Source organism: Mastacembelus armatus, chromosome 8 (genome assembly GCF_900324485.2).
Source record: "Mastacembelus armatus chromosome 8, fMasArm1.2, whole genome shotgun sequence".
Lineage (NCBI taxonomy): Eukaryota > Metazoa > Chordata > Actinopteri > Synbranchiformes > Mastacembelidae > Mastacembelus > Mastacembelus armatus.
This window is the reverse complement of record NC_046640.1, coordinates 6,541,785-6,567,631: the sequence shown is the minus strand read 5'-3', so window position 1 is coordinate 6,567,631 and position 25,847 is coordinate 6,541,785. Positions and strand designations below refer to the sequence as shown.

General features: G+C 39.2%; 1 protein-coding gene across 1 annotated transcript in view; it reads left to right on the top strand.

Moving 5' to 3' along the window:
* The first annotated feature begins 8,088 nt into the window (after window positions 1-8,088).
* doc2a (double C2-like domains, alpha) overlaps window positions 8,089-25,847 on the top strand; it is a 40,051-nt gene continuing 22,292 nt past the window's right edge. The window contains exons 1-4 of the mRNA XM_026325531.1: window positions 8,089-8,431; window positions 13,710-13,789; window positions 20,201-20,275; window positions 22,440-22,549. Coding sequence (XP_026181316.1) covers window positions 8,089-8,431; window positions 13,710-13,789; window positions 20,201-20,275; window positions 22,440-22,549 — 608 coding nt within the window. The remainder of the gene's footprint in view (window positions 8,432-13,709; window positions 13,790-20,200; window positions 20,276-22,439; window positions 22,550-25,847) is intronic.

Genomic DNA, 25,847 nt, shown 5'->3' with positions numbered 1-25,847 from the left:
CCAAGTACATTTTGCAGATATTATTAATACCTAAATAGTAAAATGCTTGTTTTTTTCTTGATTACCAGCTCTTATATACTTTGCCACCAATACTGCTCGTACTGGCTGTTCAGTCTCAGTGAAGGATTACAACTCATCCACACTTCCACCAGTTTTCTTTTGCTCACTCTGTCATTTCATTTTCAACCTAAATGATCATTATCACTGGTAAAATAATATTCAGATCCCTTAAGTTAAGGTAGTACCACAAAGCCCTGAAAATACTCCATTACCAGTAAAAATCTAAAGTTGTACACACACAAAAGTACATACAGCTAAAAATCATGTTTTTGCAAATCATGTCGTCTGCAAAAACGCCTTCTTTCAGTGAAGTATAAGTGTACTCAGTGTGACGTCACTCTTGGGTGTGGATACAGGCTGTGCTGGCATGTTGTGTGCTACATAGGAAAGTCAGAGAGACTGGGTTCAATGCAACGCAGGCAGCATGAGTTGGCATGTATAATGTTGATAATCAAACAGCAACAGGAGGTGGAGATGCTGAAGTAAACTTTAGTTGTTGGCAGAGATAGTATAGTGCCTTCTCTGTTTGGTTTCAGCATGGGTTTATCAGCGTGTACTGTTTACAGTGCTGTTCGTACACGAGGTGTTTTGCTCATGTGCTACACAGAACTGCTGATTAATGTCAGCTGTTGTGTGTGCACGGTTAAAATGGTTTGGACCTAGCCCATAGAGGGCACATCCAATCACACCCAGTGATCCTGGAGGTCTGAAAATTTAAAAGACTAATAATGGCAACATTCTCCCTTATTCACGGATGTTATGTTTTGCTGTTCTGTTTGTCTATTTGGAAGCACAGTACCAGAAAATGTACTTGATGTTGATAATTCAAAGACACGTGACTATTCATAATCTGCAGTTTGCTTCTGCTTCTTGAACTGTCAACCATAGAGGCAAAATAAGTGTTCCCTGTCTGCCTTGGTCTTAATCCATTAATTAATCCATCCATACAAGCCCAACCAGTTTGTACAACCATAACTTCCATCAATTTAAAACTGGTTACAGTTGTTGTGGATGCAGCCTTTTGAACCAAGCCTGCAGTACTCTGAAATCAGCAATTAGGAAATACATTTTTAAATGTAACTACATCAAGGCAATGTGAATATTGCAGTCAGCCAAAAGCTGAGCACTAATGTTACTGCTGGTCTGCCAAACAAATTGCCTTTAGCATGAGCATCACAGTTGGATTTACCTGCTAATGTGTTTTGTTAAACTGTATTACCAAGATTTTTCTTCACCCGATTGTATGTTGTTTTACAACTCAAATACACATCTAGAAAAAAAATCAGTTAATTACATTTAGTTTTAGCTTTAGCTAAATCTAGCATGTCTTTCTAGTCACTTTTCTTTCTTTTTGCTGTTTTCAATGAAATGATGCATTTCTATGGCATGGTAATATACTGTATTGGTGTAAGTAAAAAAATCACTTCCTGGCCTCACCTAAAAAGGAGCTAAAGCTCTGTGGTCATTTGACTTTTGCACAAATACTTCCTGTCCAAGCCCAAATAAATCTGTGTGTCTGGTGAAATGTGTATTTTAGTGCAGACCTTGATCCACATGGAGATTAAAAATAAACAAACAAAATAACAGAGCTAACAAAATGTTTGACCACGGACAAGGTAATTTTTTTACATAAATAAAAGTTACGACTTATTCATTTTCCTTAACTTGGCATTTAAAAAAGCTTCTCCCAGCAAATACTGGGTGGAGAAAACCCACACAAGATTGGTGTTGATGATTCTAAGCAATGCCAGCAAGGCCTGTTTAGGCTTCATTATTTCCTCATATTTCGTAAACCTGTGTTTATCCACAGAATAATGACTGACCACCACGCTGCCAGGCTTCACACTCACCCTAGCTCACTGTCTTGGTTAAAGGATAGCATAATTAACCACATGTGGGCCAGAAGGGAGGAAAAAACATAATTTCATCCACTTCTCTTGGCAAAATTTTCTCTGGGATTTGAAAACCTCCAATCACTGAAACACCACATTACCAACAGCTGCATGAAAATCAATATGCTTTAGCTGACACAGACCTGTTGTTGGCTGTTTCGAGAAAGAGTTGCATTAGCAAGTGGAAAAGGCAATTTCTGAGAAAGGATGGGAAAAAAATATTGCTCTGCAGAAGTAATCAGCAACCCCAAACTCCAACTACGGAGACATTTAGTGGCTACAATCGTGTTAAAATGTGAAGAGTTGAGAGGGAGTAGAGACTAATCACTTCCTTTCTTCTTATTTCCTAGTTATGTTTGTATGATGGTAAATTGTGCATTTACTCAAATGCTGTATTTAAATATCACTATCAATTGTTTTCTATTTAGAGTGGAAAAAAATTTTGTAATATGAAAAGACTCACTCCGGAAATTTTCATAATCTCTGTAGCTCTGTGGAGATTCACAGCCTGTTTTAGCTCCTGGTGTTGGTTTTGTGACACATTTCCTGTCCCTCTGCCCCACCAGCACCACAGAGGGTTTTTTGCAGCTTGGAAGATTTGATAAGCACATTGAGTTTTTTAATTCAATTGTTTCCCCTGATCCAACGCCCTCGAGTAGAGGTGCCCTACCTGGCCAATTACTATTCAAGTGAGATAGTGTCCCTCACTGGCTTCCCACCCTTGATAACAGTCCTGATGTTTTATAGACCCAATGACTGTAATTGAATAGTCAAAAAAACAATGAGTAATAAATGTAAGTGTTACAGACCCAAATCCCATTAAGTTCTGCAAAAGTTGATGGTATTTCAACAACAGCAACATTAGCATGAATGTTTTGAAATTTTCTTTTCTTTGATTTAAATGCTGAAATCAATCAATAGGTATCGCCATGTGAACCTAATGGTGCATCATAGCTGTTCAGCACGTCGCTTCACCCTTTCATCATCTATTCATCAGTCATTGGATCAATTTTCAAAATGACAGGAATCACTGACCACTGAGTTAACCTTTCCATAGGGAGAGAACAAAAATCAGATATATCTGCAAACACAAAGACAGAAACGACCAACACTAAGGGGATGAAAGAGAGAAAGAGAGGGGGAGATAGAGAACTCTATGGTATAAGAAAACATCTACAGAAACCAGGAGAGGCGTAAAAAACTGCAGGAGTGACAGACAGGTGAGACGGGACAATAAAGAGGAGAGTGAGTCAGGGAGAAGGGTGCGGACACAGAGAAAAGAGCATTTCATATGTCTTCATTAGCATACTCTAGTGTACTTTTCCTTCAGCGTAACTCTCCACTGCCGAATAATCCCACTGTGACCAAATATCAGCCACTGGACATGCACCAGATTTCACTTTCATGTGGGAGAATGTTTCTGCTGATAAATGCTACTTCCACCTGAATTAAACATGACTACAGCGGCCCCACCATGGAACACCGCTCAGCTGAGACACCCAAGAAATAAATGCACATATAGTAAGTGGGAATATTATGGTAAAATCATATTTTATTTATTTTCTCTGCAATATCTGTTCACGTGTTTGTGACAAGTTAAGTCTGAAAAGTCTGCCCAGACAAAAAACAACTATAGTTGTTTTTAGTATGAATATTAATATTAATATAACAATATATTTGTTCATTTTCTATTAAATTTTGTAAATTTTATTTTGAAATCACATGGATGAATTAACTCTTCTACTGATCACCAATTTAGAAATAAAAAATAAAGAATAAAAAAAAGCTTGCATAAGTTTGTGGAAAGCCCGTACAATAACAGTAAGGTTCATTACCTTCAAAACCAAATGACTGTGCGGAGAATGAAATCATGCAAAAGAAGAGACAAATAATTCATCTCAAAACTGAGTCCAGGAGTAATTCTGTGTTTCACTTAGCAGTTTGATCAACCCCCTCACTCTCTGCACACTTTTTGTTTTTGATACAAGGCTCTGCCTCAGCCTTGTTATGGACACCCAGCAGAGCATTTTAAAGTGGAAAGACATTCTGGGAATATAACCCATCCAATACCAGTTTTTCACACTGTTTAGTGCCTTCGGTTCGTTGAACATTTGTTTTGTCATCTCCCTTTAAGATCACTGCCACCTACAAGTTGACAAGAAGCAGGCTGTGGGCTTTTATGTGGAAAATTGTGCAAATGCTCTCTAATCAGAACCAACTGTTCAACATTTTGGGCTAATTAACTGTCCAGTCACTTCTCACACAATCAGTTAAGACAGTAGACACTTTGTCAAACCTACATCAGTTTCTTTCTGGTATCACAGGATACAGTAGTGGATTACATTCTCGGTCTCCCTCAGCAAAGCTGCTCTGGCTACCATCCTTGCTTACAGCTGTTCAGTTGTAGCTTTGTGAGGCTGCATCTTCACTAAGTGGATTGGATGGACCCTTAGCCTGTGATAGAATTTCACAGTACTAGAAAGGACAATCAGGTGGTCATCTGTCCTGAGACACATTCATTAAATCGATCCAGTGATGCATCTGTGGGGAGGAACCTAAGGCTCAATGAGCTTAGACTGTAAGCTGCTTCAAAAGATGTTTGATGCCTCTTTAATTGCCACTGAGGTTTCTGAATCCAGCAGCGCATTAGGCAGACAAAGAGGCAGAGCATCTTGCATTTCCCATCTGTAGGGTTGATATAGATGTTACATCTAGTCGAGGTGAAGCTAAGGGGTGTTCAAAAGGCTGCATTATGCAATCTCACCACTAGATACTGCTAAATCTTTCAAATTTTACACATTGCAGCTTTAACTTGGCATAAGGGCAGCACGGTGGCTTAGTGGTTAGCACTATTGCCTCACAGCAAGAAGGTCCCATCCCATCACCATGTTAACAAGCTCATAATGACAATGGTAACATCCTGATGAAAATGAGAAAACGTACCATTTAAAAAAATAAGGTAATTTTGACATTGATGGCAGCAATGTGTCTCAAAAAATTTGGGACAGAAGCAACAATAGGCTGGAAAAGTAAGTGGCAATTACTAGGAAGAGCTGGAAGAACATCTGCAACTAATTAGGATAATTGGAAACAGGTCAGTAAAAAAAGTATATAAGGGTATAAAAAGGGTATAAAAAGTCAAAGATAGACATAGGTTCACCAATTTGTGAAAAGCTGCATCTACAAATTGTCATAATAATGTTTTTCAACAGAAAACAAAGACTAAATATATCATCATCTACAGTACATAATATCATCAAAAGATTCAGAGAATCTGGGGAAGTCTGTGAAGGGACAAGGCTGAAACACAAGACTGGGTCCTCAGATGGCACTGCATTAAAAACAGTCATGGTTCTGTGATGGACATCACTGCATGGGCTCAGGAACACTTCCAGAAATCACTGTCTGTGAACACAGTTCACTTTGCCATCCAGAAATGCAGGGTCAAACTCTATCATGCAAAGAAGAAGCCAAACATGTAAAATGGTCTGTGGCAAAGTGGAAAATTGTTCTATGGTCAGAGGAATCAAAATCTGACATTCTTTTTGACAACCATGGGCGCTGTGACCTCCGGACTAAAGAGGAGAGGAACCTTCCAGCTCGTTACCACTGCTCAGTTTAAAAGCCTGCATCTCTGTTTTTATTTAGGTTTTTACACAGACGTATTTGTCAGTAAGCCAGAAACACAAAGTACATCTGAGGGTTATGGGAATGTATTCGGCTCAGTATATATTAAGTTGAGTTGAGTATATATTTCACTTTAATATATATTTTAAATATATTTCACTCACATATCAACCTCATGGTGGTGCTAGGGAGACACCTAAGGATCACCAAAATACATAGTATTTATTTTTTTGGAACAACAACAATAATAATAACTTCATTAGTGGCTTTATCAGAAGTTTAATACCCAGCCTGCTTTATAAAGTTACGATTTGATACAGTAAGCTGGGACGTCACACTGTTAATTTTCCACAGAAGTAGACTCAAGGAAGATGAAGTAGGTAACAGGGAATTTCATGGTGCAGCTGACACCACATGTCAGTAAGCAATAGCTGAATAATCTGAGACCTGCTCATTAAAACCTGGTTATAGTTTGCTAACCTAGCATTAGCTCACTAGCTGGTGGGCTAAAGCTAGGTCTCTAGTTAGCTTAAGGAGCTAACTGACACACTTAAAATTAACTAATATTTTAAAAGTGAAGATGAAATAGCAATTTGATATAATTATTATAAAGTATTGCAATTATTCACCTTTGAATTTGTTAATAAATGAAAGAAAATAACACTTGCATAAAGTTGCATGAGGTTTTTAAGACTGAATTACATACAATAGGTATGAAATTACAAAAGCAAAACCTATATTTATCGAAGGTATTTACCATATGAACACTCTTCTTAGTAACCTGTCCTAAACACTTCAAAACAAAGAGTAGCATGCCGGTTCTTACCTACAGTGATGAAGCCATCCCAATTACTTAATGTTACTCTTTGCTGTTGTAGTCATGCACTTTGCTTCATGCTCCTTTTACTGCACCAAGCAAATACACTGCAAACCTCTCATGACACCTTTCTTCTTTCTTCCTACCTTCACTGTAATGTTTACTCAACCTTTAAATACAATCTGACCTCCATTTGCCCAGACCTGTCAGTTAAATATGGTCATATCGATGATTCATTTTACTATTGTGCCTAAATTTTACTTACATATAATTTGAGTTATGATTTATAGGTCATATACTGTATACAATTTGCCCCTGACTGACTCAACAAAACTAAAACAAAACGCATTTTAACCTAAAACTAAAGTTAAACTAAATTCAACAAAATTAAACTAAGTTAAATTAAAATAATGGAAACAATTCTGAACATCACTGTGTGAAAAAACGCAGCCTCTGAAACTTTTAATGAGACCCATGTGTGGGTCAGTACATACTAATACTGATGACTTAATGCATCCCAACTTGTGTGATGGATATTGGACCTGTCTGATTATTCAGGGTGAAACAGGTGGAAATGAGGCCTGACTTTCATCCTGCTGCTCGTGAAACAGGCAGTGTGTGTAGAAATATTGAAACCTAGTTAGGGAGCTTTCTTTGCACCCTTGGGTTGTTCAGGACCTGTATGTGGGTTCCACATCTTTTCTGTTACAGCCACTGTATATATGTTTTGATTTCCTTTACAGCACAGTGGTTGTTAAACTGCCTGAACTTTCCTTCAGCATCACACTAGAAAAAAATCTTTTTCACATACACCCAGCTTCTTTTCTCTTTTCATGTGTCAGACTCACAGACACACAGTCCTTATTAGACACCTGCTGTCAGCTACCTGCAGTGGGCCGCAGAGGCTGCTGGTAGGGCTAAATTGTGTCAGACCTGGTGTTGAAAACAATGAAAATGTGTGTTTCCATTATTGTGATTGGGATGGTCAAGTCAGCGCAGCACAGATTTCCTATAATGACTCCCAACTATTGCAGAAAGGTGGTAATGATAAACTATCTGGACTGTTTGCACTGCGGTTTTCGACTCACACTCAGCCTTTGATTCTCCTTCTTGGTTTTGTCTGCCTAGTCTGATGCTAAGAATTTGTTAAACATCACCTGCCTCTGTGCCTTGGTGATTTCTACATTTGGGTCCTCTTTCTCGGTTTCTCAGTTTTCCTAATAGGAAACATGACAGGTGTGTGTCATATCTTCTGCTCGGTGTAGGCTACTTCATTCTTAGATTGTCACTCTCTCGTTTCCAATTAATTTAAACACATTGGGTTCAGTGAATTTGTCACAGGTTTATTTTGGATTATGTTTGAAACTTTGGACACATGAAGATCTTTCTGTAATAGGATATTAACACACTAATGTTTAGCATGTAAACAACAGAGGTAAGGACTTGAGTCACAGGACCTGAACGTATCAAAAAAACATATAACTTGGTTTAGACTTTAACATCAATAACTTGTGACTGAGCCTGAACTCTGATTTTCCTGGATGGATATACTTTGGACCAGTCGAACATTTTTTATTGTTATGAAGATTAATAAAATCACACTATAACAAAACAAAAATAAACAAAAACGAATGGTCCTGGTTGTGATTTTGTTTTGTGAGCTGACCCTTTCTTTTTTGTTTTTTAGACTCTATGACGGTGCGGAGAGGAAAGAAGCTCAGCATCTCCATACAGGAACACATGGCCATAGACGTTTGCCCTGGTCCCATCAGACCCATACGACAGATCTCTGCCTACTTCCCCCGCCTGTCCCCTACCTCCCCCACCCCCATCTCCCCAAACCCTGCTGTGTCGCCAATCCCTGCCTCCTCACCGTTGTCCCTCAGCCCTGGCTCTGTGGCCTCCGGGATGGGTGGAGCTCAACTTTTGTCTCCTCTGCTGGCCCATGGCAGGCCAGGCGGGGGCGGGTCTTTGTCCCTGACCAGCAGCGTGGACACGTCGGTGGAGATCAACAGCTCCGACAGTGATGACTGCAGTGAGCTTCATTGTTGGCATGTGTCTGTGTGTGTTTGTGTATGTTAATGTGCATCTGTACGCATGTGCAGAAAGACTATAAGACTATAGCTGCAGGAGAAGATATTTCTTCAGTCAGCTTGTAGTAGTAGTTTTGTAGTAGTTTTAGCCCAGTTACACCTGCAGAGAATAGTGAGCACAGGTCTGTGAGGCATTGTTAAGAGTATGAAATATTCTGCAACCACGGTGTTGCAATAGTAGTAGTAGTTTTACATCACTCGCTTGTTTCACTAAGAACAAAAGTGTTTATATGAGCTGTTCTTGCATGAGGAGTTATAGAATTATTTATTTGATGAATGATTGAGGGGGTTGGATACTGCTTCAGGATTCTCGTCAGTAAAGGAGCCTGCCTCTGTTTTCCTGCCACAAAATAATGAAAACAAGTCGGTTTACTTTCAGTGTGTATTTAACTACTTTAGCTTAGTAGTTTAACTACTTTAACTAAAATTAGGAAAACAAAATATTCAAGTCTTAGCTGGCAAATGCAACGTCATTCGCAGTCTATTCAGTTGCTATTTTATGGCTCACTATGATGGTGGCTCTAGATGAAAGGTCATCAGAAACATGAATCTTTCCCAGGATACCACTGGAACAAATTTAATAGTATGCTGTCCTGTAGTTAATGAGATATGTCACTCTGGTGGCCACACTGGCCCTTCCACATAAGTCTGATTCTGTAGTGGCATCCCAGCAATTAATAAACAAAAGCACAATAGAAATGATCATTCCTCCAATAATTTGCCCCAGAATTCAGTTCAGAGAAACATCTAGAAAAGAACTTGCGTCTTTATGTTCAAATAATAACAATGATGCAGCACACACACATCTATTATAACACATCTGTGTGTTTTAGTGAAAAGATGTGAAGAAGAGGTTTGCTGAAGCGTGAGTGGATCGCTGACATTTAAAGTGTTTTATGAGCCAAGACAATGCAGATAAAAGCTCCAACTAAAACTAAGACCTGATCCATGCTTTAGAGATGGATGGAGTGTGTTTGAATTGGCCTTTGGCTACAACATTGTTCCCCAGGACAAGAATGATGAGCTCTTTGAACGGTGAAGAAGCAGGAGCAGGAAAATCATTGTCTTCTTGCAGGAAAGAGATCACTCCTTCATGTTCTCTATAATCCCTTTAGTCGCAAAATGAGAATAAATTGTGATAAATGACTTCGGCTGAATGCTGGTCTCAGAGCTGCTTTTGCCTGTGACATGTTTTTATGCTATTCAGTGATTCAGATCCACTCTAAAACAAAGACTAATCATGGGTTTGTACCATTTGTGTTTCCTCATTAACATGTATTTATTATCCGATTTGTTTTGCGTCACTGATTGATGATTTTTTTTTGCCTGTTCAATAATGAGATGTCAGATCCATCAGTACAGGGAAAGCCTGAGGGAGGAGCAAAGCATCAGAGTTTGACAGTCTGTCTCTTGTAACTAAAACTCTGGGCTTTGATCAAACATAAAAGGCACTTTCAATGACTAAAAAGCCATTTTTAATCAGTAGTTCTCCTTTCTGCACAAATGACGGCTATAAGGATTTTATCCACAGGGTCACATTTCACCACTGCATCACTGTTATTACTGTGCAGTGATGGTGCAGGACTGCATTTGTTTGTGTAGTATCTTACTGAGATATTACAGCACTGCCTGTCTGCCTTAGGCTGCTGTAAGTCAGTGAATGTGGGTGGAATCAGACCATAAGCCTTTGATAAAACTGCATAATAAAATGAAAAGTGCACTGAGAGCAGTTTTCGTTGTACAGTCTCTTGTGTTAAGGACTGCAGTGGAATCAGCACAGAGAAGAAACAGTTTGTTTATTGACATACTCTGAAATGCATAGCATCTGTTTTCTCTCCTTTCTGCATGTTATATAAGTTTTCAAAAGATGTGACATTTTTAAGAATTATACATAAAAGTTGATGGGCAGCTATGGCCAAGGACGCTCTTTAGTATTATCACACTTCAATTATTATAATAACCAGTGACCTAGAAGGTTACAATTCAGACTCAGAGTTTTGAGTCCAGCCAATAGTCTTATTAATTAGTTACAACAAGTGGTTTTTACAGACCTTGCTTCACTCGTGGACTTTGGGAAATTAATTCATGTGAAGGTTCCTAAAACAGACGTATTAAATAAATGGGATTAGATAATTTATCTGTTATTTGGAAAGGCTCTGTTTCAAGGGTGTAATTTTATTTATTAGCAGCACATCAACCTGGGACTGTAAATTTTATGTACTTCATGAGTTTTTCATACTTCTGAACATTGTAGATAATAGTATAGTAGAAGTCAGTGGATCATCAAGTAAAATTTACCCTGTAAGTACTTTGACTCCCCATTGCTAATTTTCTATTATCTCTCAATGTTTTTTTTTTCTAGTTGCACTTCACTCTCTGTAAAAGAGTGTACATCATATTAGCACATAAGTAATTCTGAGATTAAATATCATACAGTTAGATTACAGGTAGCACAACAAACTCAGCTACAGTGAGTTATCGAATGCTGTGATAGTTGCACAGGAGCCAAAAACTAATTATCTCAGAAATCAAAACCTGCATTTCGTTTTCACTTAGGCCAGTTTATGCTAGATAGATACTCCAGCAGAAAGTATCCAGAAAGCACTGACATTACACAATTACTCCCAAATTACAGTCATGTTAATTCAATACAAAGGTGAAATTAGCTGATATATCAAAACACTTTAGCTCCAGATACGAGTGCATCCAGAAGGAAGACAGCCATGTTTTAAAAAAGCCAAGCTGATGTTAATCCTGGTTTTTGCTATTTATTTGTCCCCCTCCCTCTGTGCAAAAGAACACGACCTCTTCACTCTGGCAGCCAATGTGTCAGACTTTCAGTAGTTGAGGGGCCCTGGCTGGCTGTTGGAAATTATTACCTTTAGTTAAAAAAAAATGCTTATTTTAATGTTTGCTAGATGGCAGGTGTGCCAACAGCAGTGTTGTAGATAGTGTTGTGGAGGGGGTTAGTTATAGCTAAAAGACATGATGTGCCATCTCATTTTCACTTCATCTATTAATGTGTAAAGTCTTAGCTGATGCTCCTTTAAGTAAAAGTACCAAAATACTTGTTCTGCAATAAAATGTCTCCTGTGTGTGACGTTTGATCATATCTGACATTGTCACATTGTTAATATTGAGTCACCGCTGTTCCAGCAGCAATTTACAGTTATAGCTTCTTGAAGAGGAGCTGGTTTTAACTATTAAATATACAGATTGCCATTTCAGTCTAGTGGTTTCCAACCCATGTGTTGGGCCCCTCCAGGGGTCACCAGTTAAATCGTGAGATGATTAAAGGGAGAAGAAAAAGAAAAATACTGATATAAAACTTTGCTAATGAAATATTTCATCATTTTATTTCTTAAAGCTTTAAAGATTTATTCAAATGAAACTCATGAGAAGTTTATGTTTCTGGTGGAAATGTAAATAACTCATAGGCATCTAACTTACTAACAAGGGGCCAGATAAGACTGATTTTTTTAGTGTTCAGCGCTCTGTATTTTTTAAAAATGTAAAATTGTGTGTGTTCATTTATATTTAATCGTTACTAACTGGTAACAGATGTGGAGCAACGCTGGCTCTGAGTTGTACTGTACAAGTAGACAAAACTGTACAAGTAGAAACAGAAGTATCTCAAAATTGTAAGGTACTTGGATAACCTTTCCATCACTGCATATCTGTGGTCCCAGACATCTTTTTCCCACTTAAATTTCAAAGACTGTAGGTGTCAAATTAACTGAAGCTGCACAGTGTATCTCAGACACCAGTTGTTGCACTTCTATCCAGTTAATGTAATTCATTTAAGGAAGAGAAACATCAGGAACTGGTTTTAACTTTTCAGAAGCCCCCTATGGCAAACTGCACTGAGAGCTGAAAGCTAATGCAGCCATGGATGGATTATAAGTCAGCAGGCCCCTGGACATTTCCTAGATTAGAGCAAGGGCCATGGAATCACAGAACAACCTTTAACACTTGTTTAAAGTTGGATTTTGTTTGAGCTCTCTTCTCATCACTTTGTCTCTATGGAGTCATTTTTATTTTACTGAATTAATCCTCATTTTCAACGAACGGCTTAGTTTGCAGGGATGAGCAACATTCACACAGTCCCACTGCAAAACATGGCTCACACCAGTCGTAAAACCAGTGGACTGCAGCAGAAAGCACTAAACAACATTTACAACATTTACACTTGGGACTAAAGAGATCAGATAGCACAGGACACGACACTATGATTAATGCAGCCTCTGCTGTTCAGACCTTTATATATATCTATGACCTCTTAGATTTTAGTACATCTGTTTGGCTGCATCCACCAGTACTTTCCTCAAAAAAGATAGAAACACAAATTACTTTTGAAAATCGATTCAATATGAAATCTGAATTGTTTTTGCAACATTTTGTGTTTGTTTTTTTTTTTTTAATCTCCTCTAGCCATTGTGTCTGTCTTTTTGGTCTTCCTGTCCCTTGTACACGCCTTAGTTGTGACTCTTTGTGGCCATTTGATGTTACTTTTCGCAGCTTGGTTTGTGGTCAGTGATCATTTGTGTCACTTGTAGTTTTGCATCACTTTGCAGTAGTTTTTCCTTAAGCTGCTGTGCATGTATTGCGTTTCAGTTTCATTTCATTTCTTACAAGAAATGGTAATAACCACTTCCAGTGGGGGTGTTTAAGTGCAGCAGAAATGAGCCAGAATCAGAGCAGGACTCCAGTGCTCTAATGGCAGTGCAGCTTGATAAATCATACAGCAGTTTGCAGTAGCTGATAGTACTGTGCATTGTGTAGGCAGGGGTTTGCTGGTATTTATGAGAGGTGCTGACTAAAACAATACTTTAATCCATATGAATCATACATACAAGCAGGGATCATCTTACATAATACAGCTTGTGTTTGCTGTGTGTGTGTGTGTTTCTGTACAGTATGAGCATTTTATTACGGTTTATGCATGTTGCAATCAGCCTACATGTATGTTTGCTGTCCATGTTGACATATAGTGTGTTGCGTTCAGGTTCATATAACAGGTGTTAAATTAGATTTTCCATCCTCTGAATGGATGGTGTGTCTGAGATATTTCTCTGTTGTCTCGCATGCTTTCAATTTATTCTGACAGATTTTGAACAATGGGGTTTTCTTCTGTCTACTGATGCGACATTTGTAAATCATGTTTTTTTATGAGTTGTGATAATTGTGTCTCTCCTCTTCCTTCATGTGTTATTTCCCCAGCTGCCCTGGGAACGCTAGAGTTTGAGCTGAGATACGAGCATAGCTCCAGTGAGCTGCACTGCACCGTGCTCAGGGCCAAGGTAGGGATGTTCTCTTTGTCATGTTCTCGTGCAGCTAAATAAAAGACAGTTTCTTCTGTGAGTTTCCATCCATCATCTATACCCACTTATTCCTTAATCAGGGTCACAGGGATCTGCTGGAGCCTATCCCAGCTCTCTTTGGGTGAAAGGCAGGGGTCCACCCTGGACAGGTCACCAGTCCATCACAGGGCCACATAGAGACAAACAACCTCACACACTCACACTCACTCCTATGGGCAATTTAGAGTCACCAATCAACCTGACATACATGTTTTTGGACTGTGGGAGGAAACCAGAGTACCTGGAGAAAACCCACACAAGGACAGGGAGAACATGCAAACTCCACACAGAAAGGCCGGATTGCGAACCCATGACCTTATCACTGTGAGGCAACACTGCTAACCACTAATCCAACATGCTGACCTCTCTGTGAGTTTCTCACTGCTTAAATTCCTGCACGCTGATAATCACATTACATGGCCACTAGTATGTGGACATCACATACTAGACTTCCGGCATGTTATGTGATTTCTGATATGTCATAGTTGACGTTTAGTTCCAAACCATTAACCTCCACTCTTCAGGTTTCAGGATCTTTACCAAAAATTTGGAGCCTGATTTTGATTTCAGTTAGCTCCAAGAGTGCTTATGCTAAAATAAGTAGTCTATAGAACGTTTCCCACATTTTAAAGATGCTGTAATCACATACAATTATACCCCAAGTAGCATTAAATATAAATACACAATGTTATGCCCAGGCCTAAGGTCATAACACACATCATTTGTTCAATTCTCTGAAACAAACAAAAAAAAAAAGATTAGATTTTGACAAAGTTCATGTGATGGTGCCTTAGTAAAGTTGCAAATTAAGAATCTCTCACTTTTATCCTAGCTTTGAAAAACTTTTTCTAAACTTCCACATGCTGTTGGCAGAGGACACCTTTTTACTGAATTAACGGCAGGTTATATTGTACAGTAAACTGGGTTTGGCCATAACATGGAATCTAACTGCACATTCTTGCCTCCAGGCGAACAAGCACATCCCACATTTACACATGTATTACTAAATTCAGGCTGCACCACTGAAAATCCACAGGACAGTTCAAAGCACCGTACACCAGACACAGAACCTTTTATTGAGACACCCGTTTCCTTCCTCGTCTTATCTTACCTCCCAACATTTAGCACCTGCTTTTGGACACAGTGTTAGAAGGTCAGTGAGATGGATGACCCAGGTGACTCAGCAGAGACCAAACTGCAGCACCACACAAATACACAGCCTGCTGTGCTGATAGGAGCGCTACTTCTACCTGTCACAGGTTTATTATCAATTGATTTATATGTGTTGTTTTAAGCTCCAACCTCAGCCACAGTCTGTGTTTCAGTAAAATGTACAGACAAGAGTAATCTGTGCATTTAAACGTCACTTGGCTGAGTGGCTCAATAATTCGGAATTGGCAATGAAATAATAATGGGGATTTTATTGCATTTCCCTTGCAGGGCTAGCATGATCTGAGATGATCTTCCTTTGTAAATTCATGTGTGCAAAACATTTACTCCCATTTTTTGTGAAGTAATGCAAAATTGGACAACAACACATTTTGCAGTAATCATCTGTCTACATGTTCAGTGTTATGCTGAGTCCCTGTTGCACTCAGTCAGATGTTGACTGATAGGTTGTGTCATAGGTATAATGAAACAAATCACAGCAACTAATTTGACTTGTAATGTTTATAAAAGCTGCACTTCTGTTTCTTTTTTAAATTTCATCTACATTTTGTTCATTTTTACCCATGCCAGTACCTACAAATAAAATTTGAATAAAACATATTTTTACACATTACCTGACCTGGGTCTGAGATGCAGAATTGTCCAGTGTGAATACAATTATATGGGGTCCTGAGCAGGGAGGTTCTGCTGATGTATACCAAGGACACACTCAAACAGAACTCCAAGTAACAGAAAGCCCTTATAAGAAAGTTATTTACAGTGCATGCAGAAAGTATTCAGACCCCATTCACTTTTTCGATTTTATGTTTCAGCCTTATACAATTGTTTAAATTCTTTTTTTTTCTCATTAATCTACACCCAATGAAACATAATGACAAAGTGAAAACAGAATTTTAGGAATGTCTGTAAATTTATTACATAGGAAAAAAACTGAAATATGATATTTACCCAAGTACTCAGACCCTTTGTAACAACACATGACAAATTAGCTCAGGCACCTCCCATTTGTCTTGATCATTGCTGAGATGTTTCTACACCTTGATTGGATCCACCTGTGGTAAATTAAATTGATTGGACATGATTTGGAAAGGCACACACCTCCCTATAGAAGGCCTCACAGCTGGCAATGCATATCAGAGCAGAATCTAAGCCATGAGGTCAAAGGAGCTGCCTGCAGAGCTCAGAGAATGGATTGTTGAGGAAGACTACAAAACAATTCTGTTGCACTGAAGGTTCCCAGGATCACAGTGGTCTCCATAATATTCAAATGATAGAAGTTTGGCATAACCAGGACTCTTCCATGAGCTGGAGGCCTGGGCCAACTGAGCAACTGTGGGAGAAGGGCTTTAGTAAGAGAAGTGACCAAGAACCTGATGGTCACCCTGACTGAGCTCCAGAGATCCTGTGTGGAGACAGGGACAAAGCTCCAGAAGGACAACCATCACTGCAGCCTCCACCAATCTGGACTTTATGGCAGAGTGGCTAGATGAAGCCAGTCCTCAGTGCAAAACACATGACAGCTGCTTGGAGTTTGCAACAAAGCACCTGAAGGACTCTCAGACTGTGAGGAACAAGAGTCTCTGGTCTGATGAAACCAAGATTGACCTGTTTGGCCTCAGTTCTAAACATTATGTCTGGAGGAAAATAGGCACCTCTCACCAGTTGCCCAATACCATCCCAACAGTGAAGCATGGTGGTGGCTGCATCAAACTGTGGGGGTGTTAGTTTTTCAGTAGCAGGGACTGGGAGACTGGTCAGGGTTGAAGGAAAGCTGAATGGATCAATGTACAGAGATATCCTCAGTGAAAACCTGTCCCCCAGTGTTCAGGACCTCACCTTCCAACATGACAACCCTACGCACACAGCCAAGAGGAGGAGTAGTTTAGGAACAACTCTGAATGTCCTAGAGTGGCCCAGCCTGAGCCCTGACTTGGACCCTGAGCTTGAGAGGCAATAGCATAAAATCCCTCAATCCAGGTGTGCAAAGCTTGTTGCATCATACCCAAAAAGACAGTTTTTCAGTTTTTTCTTTTTAATAAATTTACAGACATTTCTAAAATGCTTTTGTCACTTTGTCATTATGTGGCACTGAGTGTAGATTGAGAGGAAAAAAAATCAATTTCAGTATCAGGCTGCAACATAACAAAAAGTGAAGAGGGTCTGAATACTTTCTGAATGCACTGTATATGAATAAGTTAGCCCTGGCCTGATAATTTGATAGTATAAAATGTATTCATTACTGTCATTAAGGCCATTTTGTTTTTCAATGCTAAGATGTTTTTCTCATGAATTCATACATTTCCCTGATTGGAAAAAATCTGTATCCCATGATGATGTATCACCTTTTGCATATCGACTGTAAAGCAAAAACATAGATAATTTTATTGGTCCCACACAGGGAACCTGAAGTGATGCAGTGTAAATATTTTGGAGCACTTTCTAATATTACAGTGAGATATTCAGAGGATGGTGCAGTCTAATTGTTTCAAGTACACATGAAAACTGCACTTAACCAAAGGCAGTCTTTTTAAAGATGGAGTATTGCTTCACATTGAGAGCATCATGAAACAATTATAGCCAGACGTGAATGTTTCTGTACAGCCTGCCTCTCACGAGTGAGCTACATGATTTTGCATGTAGAGTTTAAAGGGTTTTTAGCAGATTTAAAATGATCACAAAGAGGAACAACATTAGGGGAAAGGACACAGGTAGAAACAGAAGTGAGGTTTAAATTGCTTCATTATCTCAGTAATGGGAGATAATCCAAACACATGCTGTCACTGAGCTTTGTATCCAGTGTCTTTTTTTCCCCATCTACCTACTTGAATGTCAGTGATTTCCCTCCTGGCACTGATTTGTTTCTGCAGTAGAGAAAAAAGCTTTTTCAGAAAAAAAACAGGGGGCGTAATTCATCCCCACCTGTTGTGAAAGTACTTCTCCATACGAATGAAGGAAAACTCAGATTAATGCCTTAACTACAAACAGCCTTTGTTTGTAGCAAGTTACTGAACATTTGAATAAGATGGACGTCAATCTGCTGAAAATTTCAAAGATGAATCTCCAGCAAATTAAGACCAAGGTGTATGTTCCAGCTGTAAATGCAGCTGTTTGTCTGACACCTCGAAGCATTTGAACAGCACAGAAATATGTTTTACACAGACAGAAAAGAGGAAACGTCTGTAGCCACAGTGACACCTGTGTGAGGCTATTTTATGAACTTTATGGGCACGTCCTTAGCACAAACTATCTGTAACATATTACATATAGAAACACAGCCATAAATAGCAGTAGGACTAGGCAGGTAAGGCGGACATAATAATGCAAAAAATAATATAAATTACTGTAGGAAGAAGGTAGCTGCATTTGAGAATAAAAAACAGATAAAGTAAATATGACAGAGAGCTAAGAGCGGTATATCATTACTATTGTGGTGTTAAGTCTTTATTGTTGCTGTATCAAACTCGTGAGAGAACTTATTAATAAATCTACTTGACGTTAGATCGTGAACCCTTCTCTCTACTGATGACAATAGTTTTCACTCCTGATTGGATTCCACCTTGTGCTGACATTTCTGATGATAACATAAATATGCCTGTGTAATTTTGCTGACATGATGCTTGTTTTACATCTTAGGGATGTCTATGTTCAAATACTTTTCTGTTGAACATGTGATGACGTCTTAAGCTGGATCCATGTTATTTGGATGCTTAGGTTTGATGTTTATATATAATTTGTGTATACTTGTGTATACACTCCCCCACTTAATCAAAAGTGGGGGAGTGTGGTGGAAAACTTTACGGAGATGTCCTTACCACAAATTATTATGGTACCTGTTCGCTCTTGTTTAGCATTTCTGTCTGGAACGCCTTGACGCACTTAACACAGTGTGTTCCCTGCCAGGGACAAAGACTCCGGCAGCTTCTGTATCCATCCTTATAATACTGTATAAAACTCATTGTGCCTTTTGTTTCTCTGTCACTCTCTGGCAGACTGCTTGAGCACTCTGTTATGACAGTGACCTCTTTGCAAAGACAATAAAATAGTCAAAAGACATTTAAGTCTCATTTCGTTTCAGATTCTCCATAGAATAAATAAGTCTCCCTCCACAAGAGACAAAAACTGAGCCTTTTTCTCTCAATGTTTTTCTCTATTGGAATAAAAGTGTAACGTGTGTCCTGAGAGTACTGCCAAGGAAGGAACATTTTTACATCTTGACCAAACAGGTTGATCTTACGTATGTTGATCTTTTAAGACATCTTAGGCTCTGCTCGTCAAGATCAACCTTTATATTAGTTTGGCCAGACTGAAGAGCGTGGTTATTGAGGCCACTGTGCTCTTGGGAACACTCAGATTTAGAGGTCTGTATGTTTTATAACACTTTTGATCACAGAGGTTTGCAGAGAACTCCTTGGACTTCACGTGTATGTCTTTCTAAATAAGCATAATTAAAGTGAACACAGTGCACCTGAGCACAATCTGTACTGCAGCATTTTCCAGAAACATGTTTTCACTTTGCTATTATGGATTATTGGGTTTAGCTTAAGTGACATAAATTGCAATTGGGCCCATTTAAATCTAGAACACAAAGTTAGAGTTAGAGTAGAATTCAAACATAAATGATGTTATAGTTGCTGAACTGTCCTCAGTCACATGTAAGATTGAATTTTTTCACATCTACAAAGTCACAGTTCCTGTCTGTTCCTTCAGCCTCATTAAAAATGCTGGGAAGAAAAAAAAAAACAAAAATCTGGCTGTAAATGTCAAAGCTGTTGAAAGAAATGTAGTAGCAATTTCTCATGATAATCTTTGGTTCATAGATGAGGTCAAGAGATTTAAAGTGTTTCATTTGATCCTTTGACTATGTGGAAAGATCATCCATCCTACTGTATCCTTTTGGCTCTATATCCCTCCTTTACACTCATTTAACAACTGGAGAGACACTGGGTTCACATTAGTGAAGAGGATCTATGAGGCTTTATACAATCAATGCTAAATCAGCGAAAAAAACCTCTTATGTCTTAACATAGAGCTGTATTTATCTGCTTTAAATTTAATGTGCACTCTATCAGTATGTATCACATTGAAGGGAAGGCATGCTGAACACTGCCTTGTCTTATTAAAATGCCAAAATCGACCCAGTAACTGAATCACTTCACTGAACTGCTGGTGTTTTGTCTGCAGGGTTTGAAGCCCATGGACTTCAACGGTTTAGCTGACCCGTACGTCAAACTCCACCTGCTGCCTGGAGCATGTAAGGTGAGAGGAGACCGTTGTGAATATGCTTTATGCACACAAACACAGTCTAACCAACAAGGTTTAATTAAACTCAGTTTGCTTTACAAGACTACTTGTAAGTTCTTGATTTAAATACATAAAGGTAGTCTACTGGACTTCTTTCCAGCCAGTAGAGGGTCTAGTGAGACTCTAAACAATCTCACACCATAAATCGCTCTGTGCAGATCTTTGCCTCTGTTTCCTGAAGCTATGGTGTGAGGTACACATGCCTGATTGCTGAAATGCAGCTTCCAGCCAAAAGCTAATATTAGCTGACAAATCACAGCTCTGTGGCAGCATTACCGCCACACAGTGTTAAGTTCTACAATTTGATGATTTATGATCCATATTTTACACATATATGGCTAATGTTTGTTTATTACAGGATATATTTACCTAGTCCTTTCTGTTTTGATGAGGACACAGCTAATTCAGATTTAGCTTGCAAACTGCACCTAACAGCTGAAACTGTCATGAACTAGGGCGTGGTCAGGAGCAAACCTCAACCAAAAACACAGGAGTGAAGGGAAAGGGGCTTTATTGAACCAAAAAACAAGATTAAACAAGAAACAAACACACAAAGCAGAAGTACACTAGGACATGAAACCTGAACATGAAGACAAGACAGGGACTCAAGGGAAGCAAGGCATGAGGGTCTGGGTCACACACTGAGGGAGTCGCACCAGACCAAACAGGGAACAAGAACATGAGAGTCAGGGAGGACAAGGCATGAAGGCCTGGGTCACACACTTATGGAGACGTACCAGACCAAACAGGGAACACATGGACATGAGAAAAAGGGACAAGGCATGAACAAAGGGAACTAACAGGCACAAGGTAACAAAACAAAACCTGAATACTAAAGGAACTAGACGAACACACAAAACATGGTGAGGACACACACAAAAGAAAACCAAAACAACTAAACTTAAGCTTGGGGAAACAAAAGAACAAACCATGATCAAAAGGGTCCAAAAACCAAGGAAACAGGCAGGGTAGAGCGTGGCAACAGAAGTCAGGCAGAAGCCAAGGCGTGGGACGTAGGTAGCAGACGAGGTAAGGCAACAGACATGGCGCAACAGACAACCTGGCAAAGGGCAGTGACTGAAACAAGGTACTTAAAGTGAAGGACAAAACAAGGCACAGGTGAAGACAATAACTAATTAGGTCAAAAGGTCAAGGGAACAGAAAACAACCAAAACAAAATCCTGCCATGATCCTTCAAAATAAGACAAAAAGGAAGTACAAAATTGCGGATCATGACAGAAACACAAATGAGATGGCAAAGGTTCAGTAACTCACAGATACAGATGGCACCACTTTGTATCGTTTGTGTTGTGTGACATAGAGTTGAGAGAGGCCAGTCTGTCTTTTAGCTGCTGAGAGGTCCTTCATGGCTGATTGTTCACAGTGGCTATAAAATGCTTCTTACGACCTTCGTTAGGTGGCAGACAGGCTAATTTATGGACCGTATTTTGACAACACAGGGTAGAGAAGCTGGAACAACAGGGGCTGTGAGTAGCAGAGTGTCATGGACACCACGTCGTGTCTATTTTGACTTTGTTTATCAGACAATGTGTCAAATTTTAGCTTTTGCATTGTAGAAGTTTAAATTTGTTATCATTTGGAATAAAATGAATGCATGTTGGATACATAGTGTTGTTTTGGTAGGACTACAGTGATATACAAATATATTCACTTGCAGTTTATGTGCAGCACCAAAGTGACAAGACATTACGGATTTAGCTGATTTAAGGACTTTCAGAAGTGTTGTAAAAGTCACGACACTGACCTTTCCCACGCACAGCAGCAGATATGTGGAGCATAAAAACGGAGCAAATACAATAATTAGAGCACCAAATGAAGAGTAAAATTCATCTGCTGCTCTGCTCATCCTGGTAACTGAATCTCTTGAAAAGTGAAATGTGTTTTTTTTATACATTTAATTTCCTGCCTCTGAAACTACTGAAGGGACAGTTAAGATCCATTTGTTCCAAGTTTATGTTACAAAACCAAAGTTAATACAGTAGCAGAAGTAACATAATAACAGAGGCAATACCAAAGGGATTAAAACACATTTTCTGTGGAACTGAAGTGTCAAATCAAAATGAATATTACTCATTATGTCTCTCTGTGTGTCCTTCAGGCCAATAAGCTGAAAACAAAGACGATCCGTAACTCACTGAATCCAGTGTGGAATGAAACTCTCACTTATGTCGGGATTACAGAGGAAGACATGCACAGGAAGACCCTCAGGTGTGTCTGTGCTTGTGTGTGTGTGTGTGTGTGTGTGTGTGTGTGTGTGTGTGTGTGTGTGTGTGTGTGTGTGTGTGTGTGTGTGTGTGTGTGTGTGTGTGTGCGTGTGTGTGTGTGTGTGTGAGATAGAGAGAGAGAGAGACCGGGATAATTCATGTCCACTTTCATCAGTTCTCATTTTGGACTGATTACACGTACAGCTATTAATCAAGACATCCTGACATTCAGATGTGAAGCTCAGTTGTCATCTTTGATTAATTTAACTGTCCGAGCAGAAACTGGCCAATGAATAGTGAATAGCATTTACCTCACACTTAATTTAAGACCACAATTCATCAGGCAGTGTGATCTTTTTGCTGTTTTTCTCCCTCTGTCTGAAAACAGCAAACAAACAAACAGATTGGACTGAAGTGTCACCCAATCAAAAGTGTCATGTGAAGAACTATGCTCATTTTACAGTGAGTCCTGATAGGGGTTGCTACTGGGAAGGATTTAAAAGAAACTCTGCACATGGTGATGTGTTACCTAATCTTAAATAATGAATGAATGCTTCTACCAGTGATCCCACAGGTGGGGTGGGGTGGGGGTGGGGGTGATGATGGGAGGAATATCCTAAATCAAAAGAAATATGAAATGAGAGCAAAGAGTGGAACGTCTTACAGGGCTCAGGAGAAAACTAAGCTTAATATCAACTAAACAGGTAGCAAAGCCAACGTAATTGTGTGCAAACCCCAGTCTAAAGGGAAATCTAAAAGTGTGCATGTTGGGCTTCAAGCAGGGCCGTGCACAGATATTTTGGGGAGTTAAAAAGGGGCACCCCTCTCACCAGCAGTTGCTTCTTTTATATTAATCAAAGTCACTTAGAGCAGTCTATCTTTTATTTATGCAGGCATATTTATTTATTTAGAAACACATACACCCAGGCAAATGTGAACACTCAACAGATTTCAATGAAATAATAAATTCACAGACATTGGTCTTTAATATTCACTCTTTGTACATACAAGCACAGGCAACAATGTGGCTCACAGGGCTTGTTCTTGTTTCTTCTAGCAAACATCAAATATTTGCAGCTTTTAGCTTCTCAGATGTGAAGATTTGGTCATTTTCTTTGTCACACATGGAACTGTACTTTGGACTTTGGACTGCTGGTCAGACAAGACATGACAAAGATCCTGGGCCATAGGAAACTGTAACATTTTTCAGTATTTATTTTCAAAATGACTCATTTCATTATTAACCAGAAAAAATAGCATCCAAATACATATGTAAACTCTGGATGACTGGCTGTGAAGGTTCCCAGTTGTCCAGGTGAAGTTAGCCACCTTTAGCCTAATGGGCTCGTTAGGTGAACTATGTAACTGTGGCGAGAGTCATTAGAACCACAATCCTGAGTGGGTTTCAGCCTGCAATGGCTTTACTGCTCCACATGACCTTCATGCTAACAGTCACATTTCAGGGAATCTGGGATTTGATACTTTTACTCCTCTACAACTTAAAAACAAGTGTGAGAAAAAGAAAAGGCATTTCACGGTTTATCCCAAGGGCCCTGAATGTGTGTGTGTGTGAGGGTGCGTGTGTGTGTGTGTGTGTGTGCTTCTATCTTTGCGTGCACAGTTTTAGACCTTGAGATTGATTTTTTGGTAAGTCAGGATATTTTCTCTGGTTCTTGTTCCATTAAAATGCTTTAGACGTGGTTTTAGGGTTTGTGTTTGAGTGTGTTGGCCAGCAGTGCGAATATATTATATCAAGATAGAAAGTTGTGGCTGGCAGCTCAGTGGGCTGCTGCCCTTGTAACCCAAGCTGCATATATCTTTCTGATTCAGTTCATAAATAATACAAATAGATTCTGGATGGATTTCAGAAGTCAGCTTGAACTACAGCATACACCCACACACAGATGTTATTATGAATAGATTTTCTGTGATTGTATTTAATCAAAACATATACAATAAAACAACAGTTTTATAGCTGTTTGGTAACGCACTCATATCAAACTATGGCTCTTCTGTTCGTCTCTCTTTGCCGTGACAGTGTTTCCACATTGTTTACTTCCACATTTAATATGCTCTTTGTATTTGCTTCAATCCAAAGCTCCCGACTGTGTTGTGACTGTTTTATTACGTCCTGTCTCTGGTGAACTGCAGCACTCTCTACATTTGCCCTACAGACAGAATGTAAAGGAGCCTGACCCTTTGGTCTGATTACTGAAAAGCAGAATTTTCAAAAAGTGGGATTGTTTTTTTTGTTTTTTTTGTTTTTTTTTTAATTTGGATTAGGATGTGATGTGTGAAGGATGTGTCTTCACTGTTGTTTTGTTTTCCTGGCATTCAAGCTGTCAGGTTAACATGACTACAGTGTAAATAAAGAAACATCTGCTTCAAATTCAGCAGTCAGAAGCTGAAACTGACCCCACACAAACACACGTTCAGACATTTATACTCACTACTGATAAATGTCCTCACCTCTCATAAAATACTTTGAGTTTTCTTAAAATGCCTTCTACTTTGAAAAAAAAAAAGACTTTCAGTTTGACACAATAAATATTTTATAAAATCTTATTTTCAAAAAATATGTTCTCATCTTCTACAAATGTCCTTGTTTTCCAAAACAAGTCCTCACCTCTAAAAACAAACTTTTCTCTCTATATTTTCTCACCTGTCAAAACTGTAGAATGTCTGACCTTCCACAAATCCCCCCACCAACCATAAAATGCCCTCTCTTCCCAAAATATATTCACAATGTCTAAAACCTGCAGGGGCCTTCTCAAAGTAGCCCACTGACACCATACTGTGCAACACTGATTTCTAATTAGAACAGTCTCATTGCAGCTTGAGGTCTCCCTACCCAATTAAACACAAACATGCTTGTACACTGTGCACACTGGCTTTATACTGAAGGAGTCTGTGGAAGAGAAGTGTGTTAGGACTCTGCACTTTATAACGGTCAGCTTCTTCAGTTTGATCTTCATCACACCGATGACCTTTCTCAGTGCTGGTAAGAGCTCATGTGCAGCAGCAGGAGGAAGAGGAGGACTTCCATCTCCACCTGCTGCTGCTGATGAAGGAAAAGCCACTGGTGGAAATCTCGAGCGCAGTGCCCTCCTCGTTATCTGCTGCTTCAATTTTAGTTCAAGTCAAATATCCAGGTAGAGGTGCATGCAAGTCTGAGTCTTCAGTCCTGCAGAGATTCAAAATTTGTCCTGCTCCCTCAGGAAATAAGACTTTTAAATGTGATAATCACACTGATGAAATGGTAAAAAATGTCAAACAGATGTTCTGAAACAAGACGTCTTTGT